Below are 14,310 nucleotides of genomic sequence, written 5' to 3'. Positions count from 1 at the left end.
ATTTAACAGCATAATACATTTTTTCATGAGTTTCATTAAATTTGCCGAGTCTGCAATAAATTGAACAATTATAGCCACAATTTATTTAATGTTGTTACCAAAAATATGACTGCAAAATAATGAAACAAATCATTTGTATATAATTGCCAAAATACAAAAAGAAAAACCCGAAAATATGCATCAATTGGAATTGAATTTTAATTCCACTGAAATGGAAAAATATTAAGTATCGAAATACAAATCGCAGCACACAAATTAGCAATTAAAATACAATTAACACATTTTCGGTACGTTTCAATTAATTTTAGAGTATTCAATTTAAATGGCAAATATTGGTCATGCTGATTTAATGAGGAATGCATAAATTTAACTGGTTAAATTAAGCGAAATATTCTGAGCTACTTTATGATGTCTGTTATCACACATATAGATTTTAGCAAGTCAATTCAATTTATTTGCACAATCATTTTTATTAAAGAAAAGCTTGTTTGACAATAAATTCAAAAGCAATCTGAAATTAGCTGCACTATCGCTGTCAGCGCACAGAGCAATTGTTGTGAGCAAACCGAAGGACAATGGTAATAAATGTGTATGTGTGTGTGTGTGTGTGTGTGTGTGTGTGTGTGTGTGTGGGCGACTGTGTGTTTGCACATGTGCGAGTGTGGTAAGTAAACCGCAAAAATATGTCATAATATTTGTTTTTTAGTTCAAACACAGCGACTTGTCCATTGTTATCCTTGCCGCCGTCATTGTGGCTGCCTCAGTTGATGCCATTCAGCTTCAACATACTCGTACATATAGAACACTCTCCTATCGTGTGTTTGTGTATGATATTTTTTTTTGTGTCTACCCCGTCACGTGTTTAACATAAAATTTAAATAAAAATCACATACAATATGTAAACAGTAATATGTGTATGTACGTACTTCCTGCGTTTCCTTCGGATTCGTTACGGATCTGTTGTGCCTCATGGCGCATGCCTCATTCCGCGTCTTGTGTCGATGCTTCAGGCGTCTTTAGAGTCTGCTCTTTTTATGCGTTCTGATTATTTCTGCTTGGCTGTTGTTCTTCTTGCTATTGTAATTTCCGTCTGTTAACACAATTTGCGCAAATTCTCGAGAGAGGCAGAGGAGAATGTCGAATTCCGTCCGCTTGCGGCTTTTCATTTCCATTACCATTTTGGGGACTCGCAATTGCGAAGCACAACTAAATCAGCTAAATCTTATGAGATAAACTATAACATATACAAATTCTATGCAAATGCCAGCCACAAACAATGTCGAGAGTGCGCGTGTGTGGGGTTGATTTTTTACTGAGTCGCTGGCTCTATAAAACAAAGGCAATTGCAGACGGGCACTTGGCACGCGCCGAGCACATTTGGGCCACAATAAATAAAAATGGAATTTCACGTTAATATAAAAGCGGATAAGCCACTAAAATGGGACGCTACACAATTTTTGCATTTCACTGAAATTGTTCGGCCAGATTCATTTGCCGCACTATGGTGATGATGCTGAATGCAAACTTGGCCACCTGCGAAATTTGTGAGTGTGAGCTAAATGAAGTCAGAGTACTCAATAAGTCGCATACTTACACTGATGTTACTGTTCATTGAGATGGGAAATATGCCACCAGCAATGAATATAATCGGCTGCTGCACATGGTGCATAAAGTGAACCAGTGTCGATTTATAGCCCGGCTCCGCATCGGCCCAGTTCGATTGGAAAATTGTGTTGGCCAAGTCGTCGCAGTCGTCAATCAGCAAATTGCAAGTGTAGCAAAAGGGAAATGTCTGCATCAAGATCGTAATAACGAACATAAAGGAGGCGAGACCACGCCAAAAGTTTGAGAAGAAAAACACGTTAATTAACGTCAAGCCCAGCACGGAACCAATCAGCAGAAATTGCACAAATATAGTGCGTGATATTATGGGACGTATTAAGTTGCAGCATCTGGCAAAGAAAGAAAACAATTAAGAAACCTATAGTACCAAATTAATATTCGGGGAAAAATCTAAAATATACCGAAAGGTATATTTGGGATATCGATATACTATACTGTTTCATACAAAATAAACCATAGAATACAAAATATACCATATTGTCAATTAAACAGCACCTAAGGCTACTTTTGTAATATGAAACGATTTCTTCAATAACTTCTGAAATTTGTATATACATTTGCTAAAGTTAATATTGTACTCAGAAGTCATGAATCTAGCTTAAAACAAGTAAGAAAGCTACAGTCGAGTGTACTCGACTGTGAGATACCCGCTACCCAATTTGATTAAAAGCAATATATTTTGCGGTATTATTCTCAAAAAATACTGCAAATATACTTAAAAAAATACTACGAATATACCAAATGGTATGTTTGGAATATCGATATAGTACACCATTCAAAATATACCATAGACGGCACAATGTGCTAGATTGTCGACCAAAGCAACTCAGACCCCTAGTAAGTAGGCGTTTTTGCCCATACAAAAGTATTTCTTTAATAACTTCCACAATTTTTATCTGATCGCAACCAAATTTTCTGGAATCATAACTACTATAATAATTATTGTATATACCAAAATTCGCAGCTTTAGCTTTAAAATTACGCTTGTTATTCGATTTTTTTGATTTGCGGGGGCGGAAGTGGGCGTGGCAAAAATTTGAAATAAACTTGATCTGCGTGCAAACATAACAAATGCTGTCGAAAAAAAAAATTATAGCTCTATCTCTTATAGTCTCTGAGATCTAGGTGTTCATACGGACGGACGGACAGACGGACAGACACACAGACACACAGACACACAGACACACAGACGGACAGACGGACATGGCTATATCGTCTCGGCTGTTGACGCTGATCAAGAATATATATACTTTATAGGGTCGGAGATGCCTCCTTCTACCTGTTACATACATTTCCTGTCGGCACAAAGTTATAATACCCTTCTACCCTATGGGTAGCGGGTATAAAAATACGCTTGCTATTAGGTTTTTCGAAATATATATATAGTATATACTTTCTGGAGTCCGAGATAAATATTAACCCGAACAACAGCCAACAACTCAAACATTACCTCAATATCAGCTTGTGATCCATGATACAGTTGACAAGATCCTGATAGTTGTCCTTCTCCGATCTCGTGGGATCCATTCGCAGATTTCGCACATGATCTTTGAGCACATCGAAGTGCGCGCGAAAGATGATCATGAACATCAAGGGATACGTGTCCGACAGTTGATCCTGAAGCACCGCAAAGGACATAGTAATATACTCAAAGATCGACTGAATCCACAAGCTACCAAGACCATCATGCCAGTCCACAAACGGATTGTAGACAGACCAAGGCGGACGACCACTGAGTACATACGAGAGAAATGTTGAGCCCGCATAGCCGCAGTAGATGAAGCTGTAGATGAGAAAAGCGTAGTTGCAACGTGCCACCATCTCATGTATTTTCTGCCGATCGCTATCGTTGTGCAACCGTTCATCGAGTCTGTCCAGCAGATTCTCAGTTTTTCGCAGACGCCAGAGAAAAATGTATGTAATGGTTGACTTCACGGAGGCGCCATACACATTGATTGCAACTTGCAACGAGGTGAGAAACTCGCCCGGGGTAAAGTTCTTAAACTCCTTCACGTAGCTGATGATGAAGCCCACGGGCAAGTAAAATACGCCAAATGCGAATGGCACACATGTCCAGAAGAGGTAAACATAGCGCCAGACCCCTTGCTTTGGAGGAATCCAACCAATTAACGTCATCGCCCGATACATATAGATGTTGCCCTCGCGGGAACGCACTTGCTCCGTTAAAGGAGCCGGTTTGATCAGCTTGAACATCGAATCCATGGCGAATTGTTGACCCAACAATAGCTGCGTTTCGCTTTTATAGTCGCGATTTCAGTTTGCAACATGCACATGCAGCTGTTTGTATTCACGCGGCACGTTACAATTGTTATTAGGGTCAAAAAGTTTTTGGCAATGCAGGTGTTGCAGGTGTTGTGGCAGGAATTAATTTTTGAAGTGTAAGCGACCGTCGACAGACCATTCAAATATTCAACACGAATGTTTCAATTGTAAATATTAGTTGGAAAGTCACGAGGTTCTATCAATAACATGCAAAACGCCTCCAGCTGATTGCATTAATTAAACATTTAGGGTTTTACTAGCACAATAATCATTTGCTTAACTGCCTCGAGTATTTTAGTTTGCTCAGGCTTAAGGGGCTGCACCTTATAATATGACGGGCAGTAAATAAGCAAATCTGTACATTCATAAATATTGATTCATTTACACATTAATAAATCATTATCAACATTGAGGGAAAGAGCAGCTCATGTCCATTTAATTGCGAATATTCTATCAATAAACCATTTTCGGCAACTGAAACCGAAATCAAACTGTAATCTAACAAACGTCGGATGCATGGTTTTGAAGTTAAATTATTACTTAGTAATTACCTTAGGCAATGCATATCAATCTCAGATGTACATTTCTCCATGCTATTTACACACATTTTAAAATGCTATTAAATACATAGATAAAATTTCAGTCAGATACAGATTCGTATTCTTTAGATACTTTGGAGTTTTATTAAGTCTGCAGAATATATATTTGCCTTAAATGAATTGTTCTTGGATAATTTAAGTTAAGAATGGGCTTTAACTACAGTCTCTATGATTCCTTTTAAAATAAACTTGAAAGTTATTTAAGAAATACTTTTCTAATTTAGGCTTCGCCCACTTTTGCCCCCAACATTCGATAAAAATAGAATAGCGGGAGAAAATTTAAAGCCAGAGCCGCAATTTTTAGTACTTACAAGAATAACTTCAGTAATTATGATTCCTGGAATCCTATAAGTATATTAAGAAATACTTTTGTATATCATATTTAGGTATTTTTCGGTATATGCATTTAACAGAAATACCGCCTCTATTCCGTGTTTTATTCAAATATCTATGACAAACTTTTACAATAGCCAAGAACAAAACATCAGCTAAACTTGAGTTTTAATTTGGAATTGATAAAGTCCATTTAAATTTTCTTGCATTTTTTGCATGTTGCAGTTGTTGGTTTCATTATCAAACCGTAAGCAAGTTGTAGTCATTAGCGGAAGCTGCTATCACATCCATTTTGACTTTGGCCGTACCCAGAAGTGCACTTAAAAAGTCATTAGCTTATTCTAAGAACGAAAGACAATGAAACCTGAAGGTCGAAAGACCAAAAGTTGTCACTGATCGCCTTTTGAATTCATATTGATTTATCGACCAATTGCATTTGCAGCTGACACAATAGAAAGCAACCACATTCAAAGATATATTCTCTCTGTTTTCCCTTTGTAGCTTTCCATTTGTACTCAAACCGCACCGAGGAGCGCATCGAAGTCGACACGCTGGCAGTTAAGTACGAGGATGGCAGATGGTCGAAACCGTATTACGACTGCGGTGGCGGAAATATATGGATGCTAACGTATACGGTGCCTTTCTTTGGCTACGAGAATGGCAGCTATCACTTCAAGTAAGTCGAACGAAGCACCACACAAAGTCAAAAACAATTGCCATACAAAAGTCGCCAGGGAAATCACTAGGGAAAAGGCAATACGACAGTGGATGTGGGTGTTGGGGGCGTTGGGGGCGTTGCAAGAGAGCCCAACCCAAGGAGCAAACAGACAGCAAGCCGTTCTATAAATAATTTGCACAAAAAGCGCCCAGAGAAACTGCAATGGCCTGTAAAGTGCCAGCGTGCAGCTTTATTCTGTCGTTTCAATACCTCGCACACATTTCAAATGTACAACAAGGGGCATGCCACACTTGGCTCAAGGCAAGCACTTACATTTCTTGACCGATTGTACCAGAAATTTGAAATTTGTTGATGCGGAAATGAGTTTCATTTTAAACAATTTTTTACTTCCGTTTACTTTTCATCATACTTTGATACAGCTTGAACAAGTTAGTGAGCAAAAATTATTCTCTAAATATTGTTTCGTTTGCTGCTACTTTTTTTTGCTTGTTTTCTCTTTTTTCCATTTGTATAGCGCTTATCAATACTACCTATTCTTTCCATTAAAAATATTTATTTTATCCTAAAAGTAGGCAACATTTTATGAAACGAAAATAGTTTCCCTTTCCTTTCGGGACAGAATTTAATTTTAATTGATGATGATAACGTAAACAATTAAACAGTTGACTAAACTAAAGAGTATATCAAAAATCTACATGTGTTTAACATTAAATTGTGACTCGGATTTTATTTTATTGTAACAACAATGTTGCCTACGAGAATCTTTTCTCCCGAAAGGGTAAAGTTAAATAACAGTAGACACTATTAAAGCACTAACATTTTACAGTATTTCTCGAAATATAAAAAAAGTTCCTACAAAAAATAAAGAAGTTTCCTCCCACTGACAGATTTATAGAAACACTGGACTATAGACAAATTTAGTAAAACGAATTTTATAGAAGGAAAAAATATAGAATAAAAATTCAAAAGGCATTCATTCTTAACTATTTTTTCTACAGACTATTTGCTAGTCGTGCAATTTCGCTTCAAGCTTGATAACTTGTTGTACTTATTTTTTATTGTTTCTGCATTTTTTTCGTTGTTGTTGTGTTTATAGTTGCTTTTTGTGATGTTGTTGATGCCGTGGAGCGGCGTTCAACTGTCAGCGACAGTCGCATCCTTCGAATGACTAAAAATGAAATGTAAGCAACATTTTTTTGGGTGTGGCAATGCTTTGGCTTTTGTCTCACCATGACCACGCCACATGCCCCAACTAAGCAAGAACAGTATGCTGTAAACAGTGTCAGTAATTGAATAGCGTTGCTTTTCACAGTGAAATGAGTGCCACAAGGCTGCACGTGCAACATCACAGCATCAGCACAGCATCAGAAGCAACTTTTTCTTCTTTAAGTTAAAAGCTGTTAGCAAATTTTTCTCACGCACACCGACAAACGGAATACGTTAACATGGATACGGACCATTCTTATGAAACTTTATGACGCCTTTCCCCCTTCCCCACCAGAAAAAAAAAAACGAAAACCTCTTTCACTTCACTCGTCTCTCCCGCTGTTTTGGGGCCTTTTAGTGAAATTTTTAATTTTTCTCGTTCGCCTCATTTCTTTTATTTTGTCAGACATAGTTCGCCTTTTCGAAAACTTTTCCGATTGAATGTTGAGGCGAAAAGTTTGCCAAACTGTGCGAAAAACTCTGAATGGACTCGGGACTCGTGGACTTCTGCCTTCAAAACTGACTCAGCGCGTGCAACGCGAAATAAGTTACACAGTTTAATGAAAATTTCATTGATCTTTCCCCAAGAGACGGTTGACCAAATCAATAAATTTCTTAAAACACTTGGCTTCGGCTTCGCCTTTATTTTGTTGGGGCCACTTTTGGAGATTTGGGAAGCGTGCAGTTTTTGGCCATATTTAATTAATGTAGTCGACAGCACAAAAAGGGGGATGCGGCATTTCATTAAATTTGCTAAATCAACTGTGAGTGTTAAACAAAATTTATTAGAAATATTTGTGAACCCAAATCTAAGAAAGCAGATTTCAGCATTAACGAGGGCATAACACAAATGCAACAACAAGAACGATGGCAACAACTACAAGCAGTTAGTTACAACATCAAACTGAGTGCCTCAATGTTGCATAATGACAGCTGAAAGCCATTCCATGTTTACGACCAAACGTGGGCGGCGGCAATTGCCGAAGCCAAAGACACAGAAGGTTTGGGGCATGTGGCAGGCAAAAAGGAGGTACTTAGTCTCTCTCTCTCTCTCTCTCTCTCTCTCTCTCGAGCTCTTCAGTTCTCTGCCAGCACATTGCTCTGCGCAATTAGCCAGTCGACGTTGCTGCTGTCCGCATTTCCACTTCGTTTCATGCATAATTTGTAATTATTGCTTGGCATCCAAGCAACAAGCAGCATACAGACAGAAAACAGCAAAAATAGACAGACATCAACTGCAAAACTACTGCCAACAAGCTGTTTTTTAATCAGTGGCTTTTAATAAACTCATTACCGTTAGAACGAACAACTGAATTAGCCACAAAGTGATAAGAAGATATAAATAGTCAACACATTATTTGCGTGTCTTTGTGGATGTACTCTGTCTATAAATATAAGTTATTATAAAGACAATGTTTTGTTGAAGGCTATTTTCTAAAATTATATTTCTTTCATTAGTCAAAGTAAACGATTAAATCGCACTCATTAAATCAATTGATTGATTTTCTCATCTACTAAAAATACAGTTAATATGCGACATATAAGTTGAGCTATACCATTTTATGAAAGGTATAACCTAAAATTTAGCATTTTTTTTCAAATTTCTTACAATGCATGCTAATTTAATAAATATGTAAAGTTATTGCGAATTATCTATTTTGAATAAACTTATTTTATCTTATTTTCTTCAATCTAATTGATATAATTTTCAATCTTTTAAATTTGGTCTTCCAACGGAAATCAATATTACACAAAACATATAATTTATTGATATCTATAATTGAAAATTAAGAAAAACAAACAAAAAGTAAAAAAAATATATTATTATTAACGTGACGTAAATTTTTTCCACATTACGAATACATATTATATATATTATTTATTTAAGAAAAATAAATCCTTGGTCTCTGTCATATACTTCTCATATTTTGGTGTGGTGTGACCTTCCTTTTGTGGTTTCGGTTTGTAGCAGTAGCAAGGATACACCTTACGTTCGACTTCCATAATCCTCTTTCTCTTGTTCGTCGGTTCTGTGAAATGTTTACGTTGCTGCCCTGCAAAAAATCGGCATTTAAGTATTGATTAAAACTAAACGATTTGTTGTACGCACAGTGAGACTGAAAGAAATTGCTCTGCCACCAAGATATATCCTGTTGTCCCGGATCTTCTATTTCTTGCAAAGCGAATACAAATTCAAGGGCCAACAGAATCTTCAGCCATTGCAACATTGTGACTAAAATGAAATTGAAAGCAAAGCTCTTGCCCTGAACTTGGCTAATGGCTTGCGTAATTATAACATGTTCCGGGCACTTTACTTGTCAAGCATTGAAAATTTCATTAACTTCGCCACCTGCTGCCGCCCAGCGACTGTTAAAGTCGCAGTCTCAGTTCGAATTCTCTACAGGTGGGTGGCAGGCAGAGTATTTAATGAAAGCAATCAATTATAAAAAGCGGCAAACTTCCAAACACACACACGCACACATACGATAGATAGACGCCAATTGATGTTCAATGACTTTGCACGCTCGATAAATTTCGCACATTAGAAACTCAAATGCTCTTATGTGTATATACAAACATAGCATATAAAGAGCATATTTATGGCCCAGGGCGAAGCCGCTTTCCACTCGCCGCTTTTGTCTTGTTCAAAAACGGAAGCCTGGCAAACTGCCTGCAATTAGTTGCAACATTAATTTTCCGCCATCTAATGGACGGATGCAACAAAATTAATGTCGAAATGTTGCAGCTTCCCTAAGTTCACTTGCCCCATGAGGCGGGAGGCATCTAACTGCAGCAGCCACAGAGTCAGAGGCAGAGCCAAAAACAAAGCTCATTTATTACTGCAACTTGCTGTGGAAAATAAAATAAAAGCACGAATAAGTGAAGCAAGTAAAGAACCGACTAACAAGTGCACTATTTTACATATAATGAAAGGTAATATACCATACTGAATAAGTTTGTGAACTTGTTCACTCTATTCGATCGTTTGATTTTGTTCCCAACGCTCTTCATCGATCTATTTTATTCATTATGTATTATTCGTTGAATTTCGATAAGAAAGAATAACTAATCAAACCAAAGATCACAAGTGATTAATTGAACAGTAAACAACGCTGAAGGTGAACTAATTCGGTTAAATTATTAACTTATTAAAATTAGTTCGGTTCACTGAATAGAGTGAGAACTATTGCTTACTTAGATTATTTAGCTAGTTCACTTAAGAACTATTATAAATATAATAAATTTACATTATTTAAATTTATTAATTATTCAATTTTTAAGTGAAACGCAAAAATATTAATTGCGACATCAGTGCCAAAAACTGAACAATAGTGAAAGAGAAGAGATCAAGAAATAACAACTAGTCAAAAAAGGAACAAGTGAATAAGATCGAAACAAAGATAAAAAATGAACAAAGATGAAGGTCAACTTATTCAGTTAGTTCACATATCTTACAAAGTTAGTTCACTTAACTAAAAAGTTTATTTTTATTTTATAGAATGAGAAATATCTCAAATTTTTAAGAGTCGTTTTTCATTGTCCTTTTTAATCAGAATTCATTATTTTTTGCTACTCTTCGTGTCCACTTCCTACGGTGATCAACCTCACATTATCACTGACTAACTTTCTAAAAGGGAAACACTAAGTCGAAATTGCAGCCAAAAAGTTGGCCACTGCATAACAACGATGGACGAGAGGCGTTTGTTGGGTCGTGTTAATAATGTGCTGCTATCAGTATGCCATTAGTTGTGGAACAGACCGAAAAATTAATTTGTTTACGTCGTGGCAGCTAACTGGCGGGAAGCAGGCAAACTGCCTGGAACGACGGCCAAGTCCGACTCATCGAGGAAGTTGATGCGGCGAAACAAGGCAGCAGAGAAAAGTTGCTAATTGATTTAATTTATGTATTACGCTGCGTTATACCATGATGAATGCTGGCTGGACAAAAGGGACAATTCGGGGGGGACAAAACAGAGCGGCGGCTAACCGGCAGCAAACATTAACTTAATAATATTAAAAATTATTTGGCACTTTGGATGCCAGCACTGAAATGGGCATTAGCAGCTGCCGGAACAGAAAAAACAGTAACTGGAAGATGGCCAGAAACTCAGCCCACAAAATGGGCCAAAAAAGGCAAAACGCAAATATATATATATATATATATATATATAGAAAGCACAAATCACATTAACCGCCCGCTGTGTGCCCAGCGAAAGCGAGAGAAAGGACACGACGTCTGGCTGAGCCGCTTGGTCTGAGCCTTGGTCTGTACTGAATTGCCTCTGGGCTGCCTGCTGGGGCAATAATTTTATTTGATTTCATTTAAGTTTCGCTTAGCGTTCGCGCTGCGTGCAACAAATTTTCAATATTAGAGAGCCAAGCATAAGTGTGGGAATGTGAGAACGAGCATTCAAATAATCCTGCCGTTGTATTTATTTGACTTTCTGCTGCTTCGTAAGTTTTCCACATACATTTACAGCGCACTCACAGCTTGAGCAAAAGCGGAGCACAGCATAATGAGGCAAACGGAAACGGAAATATCAAATATGGCAATAAGCATTGCTTTGTGCCAGAATCAAGACATGGCCAAAAGGGAGAGGGGGAAAGTGGCTTGTTAGACTGTCGAGTTGCACATTGTGAATATACATGATTATGGATTACATGACAGTGGCAAGAGTCAGTCAGCGTTGCGTTGCATGCTCACAAGTTGCTTACAAGTCATCATCTCTCGTATTTACGCTCCGTTTACAAGCTGGATTTGTGTCAGTCCGGCATGCAACTCGAAACTGCTGCTTGACGTGCACACACACACACATACACAAGTACATATATGTATTTAGAAATACACACAAAACGTTTTGACCCAGGTTGGATCGTATCGGATTTCACCGTGATGATAGATGCTGCTGCCAATCATGCGGCAGAAAGTGCATGCAACATGACGATTGACATTCCATGTGGCTGCAACAATGTCAATGCCTTGTCGACAGCCAATTACATGCAACATTGCAGCATTGACATCGACATCGACGTTGACATCACCATCGACATCTACATCGACAACAGCAACGACAGCGAGAACAGCAACAATAGAACTCTGAATGAAATACCAAGTGCTGCATTTCAATCTATCGCCAATAGTTAAATGACAATACCCAAGGTCAGATGGCTTCCATTTCTCTTAATATAAAAATCACTTCTGCAGCAGAAACAATTATTTATAGTTTCTTTTCAATGGTCCAAGTCCAAGTGAAAAGTGTAAATGAAGAAAACAATTTGTATGTTTGTATTTTAATCAAACACGAGTAACAAAAGTTGCTTTTAATTGATTCTTGCAAAATGAATGCGAGAAACAAATTGATGCTTTAGAGTAAACAACATATCAGATTAAATAATGTATTTAAGTAATGGTCATACTCAAATATATTAGTAAATATTCATAAGAACATGTCAAGCTGAAGTACTTTAGGGTATAGAGATTTTCTAGAGCATAGCAAATGCAAATCCTTCAAATGTTAAATTACACATTTTTGCCAGACTTAAATGGCTCGCTGGAGGTATTAACATGAAACGAAGTTCATCTGCACAATTTGACATTATGTGACCTCAATTTTGACCACACACGCAGTGAAATTTTGGTATTACATTTGTGGCATGTTGGCGCAGTTTGCTGGCTTATGCTGACTCTATCTCTCCTTCTCTCTCGGTGTGTCAGCGAGGTGAAAATTGCAAGCATAAAGCTGATTACGTACATTAGCAGTAACCTTCATGTGATATTAGTAGTGAAATGCGAGTGCGAGTGCGAGTGCATTGGAAACGTGTTGTTTGCTGTCCATTGGCAAATAGAGGAGCGCATACATGGCGTATGTGTAATGCGACAACAAATCCAGCCAGGCATGTTATTTACAAACTGATTCCCCGCGTGCGTGCCTTTAGTATTTTTTTTTGTTGGCCAAAATACGCACTAACACTAGCTTAATGTGACAACAGGAACGACAACAACAGCTGCAGCAGTCACATACCACACTGCGTATACGTATTAGCCATTTTTAAATGACGGGCACGTGCTGTAATATCTGTATCAAAGCATGTGTGTATGTGTGTGCTGCGAAAATGCATTCCATCTATGCACGTAGGAGTATTCCGTTAGCTAGAGAGTTGCGCACGTGCCTTGACTGGGTTAAAGTATTTGTTGCACAGCTCAATGTTTGCCACTTTGTGTATCATCTAGCGTGTAGCACTTTCCGGCATTTTGGCTTGACAAATATTTACTTTAAAGTCAGTTCCAAACACTTGCAACCCCGTTTGGAAATGTGCAAATTATATTTCCCCTCGCAGTTTGCGTGTTTGCCTTGAAGTTTGTTTTGGATTTGAAGCAGCTGCTCGCTGGCAGGCAGCTTTAGCCATCATTTAATTAGATGGCGCAGAGTGTTGGGTTAGAGAAGCGAAAAGAAAACCAATTATGCTAATCAGCTGAAGGCCAAACACGACTCAAACGCTTGCAGCTCATTCCAGAGGCGAGAAAAGCTCAATAAAATCCGACGACCCCAACTCCAAGCTGTGGCCGCGAGTGCTGTGGCTTTTGCTTTTTTGGACAACGAAATTGAAAATCAACAGGCGCAGCAGCGAACGGGCATTGAAATGGAATTGGAAATGGAAATGGTGTCGACAAATCTCACGACGAGGACGACAAACGATTAATTGGCAGCTCATTTGTAGGCATTGGGCGACACTTAATCAAAGGCGCATCAAGTATACGCCACCAGGCACAACACATTGTGCCGCATCAGCAATGCGACGAAGGACTATTAAACGGTTCGAACAGACAGAAACACATGCAGTCAGTCAGTGCTAAAGGCGGCAAACTAATAAATCAATATGAGAGCCAGCACCGAAATTCATTGGGACAGAGATAAGCTTATTTCTCGATATCCGTTTACAAATTATCTTCAAAACTGTCAACAACAACAGCAACAGCAAGAAAAGGGCGCTGACAAAATGAAACCACAGCACAAATAAAAGGCAAGCAAATACGAAAAAGGATCCCAGGAAGAGAGCATACATACAGACACAAAGGCGTTGGGATCAACTGCAGGAGAATTAACATAATCATTATTATAATGTAATATGGCCATTGTGTAGTCCTGCTACGTCCTGCCCAGTCCCAGTCGATATCCCTTTTTTTTTCTTTGCAATCAATAAGTTGTCAGAAACAATCAAATAAATACAAACTGATATGTCAATATTAACTGACAGGCGGACGAAACTCGAGACCGGATAAGCACAGCACACACGCTGCGGACGTGTATGTGTGTGCTTGTATGTGTGTGTGTGTGCATTAAGGAAAAAAGGTCTGCCAATTGATGTCAGACAGTCTGGCAGTCGGAGATGCGTGAAGTTTTATAGCTGAGCCCAAAACACACACATACACATACACTGGATACAACTTTTGTTTTACGTTTTCAATTTCAATTTGATGAACAAATTGGCTGAAACTTTCTTAAGAAAACGTAGATTAAAAGTTAGCTAGATTATGCATAGAAAAAGGTCAAACAAACACACTAGATATAGAGATAAATAATAATA

The 14,310-nt window shown here is 38.1% G+C and overlaps 3 protein-coding genes across 3 annotated transcripts in view; 1 reads left to right on the top strand and 2 right to left on the bottom strand.

Annotated features, from left to right (window-relative positions):
* LOC133841693 (uncharacterized) overlaps positions 1-14,310 on the top strand; it is a 59,900-nt gene that overhangs the window by 33,002 nt on the left and 12,588 nt on the right. The window contains 1 exon segment of the mRNA XM_062274366.1: positions 5,340-5,514. Coding sequence (XP_062130350.1) covers positions 5,340-5,514 — 175 coding nt within the window.
* LOC133845573 (odorant receptor 59b) lies at positions 291-3,840 on the bottom strand. The gene is made up of 3 exons (XM_062280061.1): positions 3,074-3,840; positions 1,595-1,952; positions 291-1,533 (listed from the first exon to the last, which is right to left on the bottom strand). Exons 1-3 carry the CDS (start codon positions 3,835-3,837, stop codon positions 1,465-1,467), a joined length of 1,191 nt encoding a protein of 396 aa, XP_062136045.1. The 5' UTR covers positions 3,838-3,840; the 3' UTR covers positions 291-1,464.
* Positions 8,537-8,973, bottom strand: LOC133845012 (uncharacterized). The gene is made up of 2 exons (XM_062279323.1): positions 8,834-8,973; positions 8,537-8,777 (listed from the first exon to the last, which is right to left on the bottom strand). Exons 1-2 carry the CDS (start codon positions 8,949-8,951, stop codon positions 8,599-8,601), a joined length of 297 nt encoding a protein of 98 aa, XP_062135307.1. The 5' UTR covers positions 8,952-8,973; the 3' UTR covers positions 8,537-8,598.

Source organism: Drosophila sulfurigaster, chromosome 3 (assembly GCF_023558435.1).
Source record: "Drosophila sulfurigaster albostrigata strain 15112-1811.04 chromosome 3, ASM2355843v2, whole genome shotgun sequence".
NCBI lineage: Eukaryota > Metazoa > Arthropoda > Insecta > Diptera > Drosophilidae > Drosophila > Drosophila sulfurigaster.
The sequence above is the reverse complement of the archived record's forward strand: the minus strand, read 5'-3'. Positions and strand labels throughout refer to the sequence as shown.

What these genes read in the sequence shown, in the direction of transcription:
- LOC133845012 (XM_062279323.1), bottom strand. Translation starts at nt 8,951, where the DNA reads ATGTTGCAATGGCTGAAGATTCTGTTGGCCCTTGAATTTGTATTCGCT. An exon ending in CAATTTCTTTCAGTCTCACT is followed by an intron (nt 8,778 to 8,833) that starts GTGCGTACAACA and finishes GATTTTTTGCAG; the next exon opens with GGCAGCAACGTAAACATTTC.
- LOC133845573 (XM_062280061.1), bottom strand. Translation starts at nt 3,837, where the DNA reads ATGTTCAAGCTGATCAAACCGGCTCCTTTAACGGAGCAAGTGCGTTCC. An exon ending in GATCACAAGCTGATATTGAG is followed by an intron (nt 1,953 to 3,073) that starts GTAATGTTTGAG and finishes TTTCTTTGCCAG; the next exon opens with ATGCTGCAACTTAATACGTC. An exon ending in CAATGAACAGTAACATCAGT is followed by an intron (nt 1,534 to 1,594) that starts GTAAGTATGCGA and finishes CAAATTTCGCAG; the next exon opens with GTGGCCAAGTTTGCATTCAG.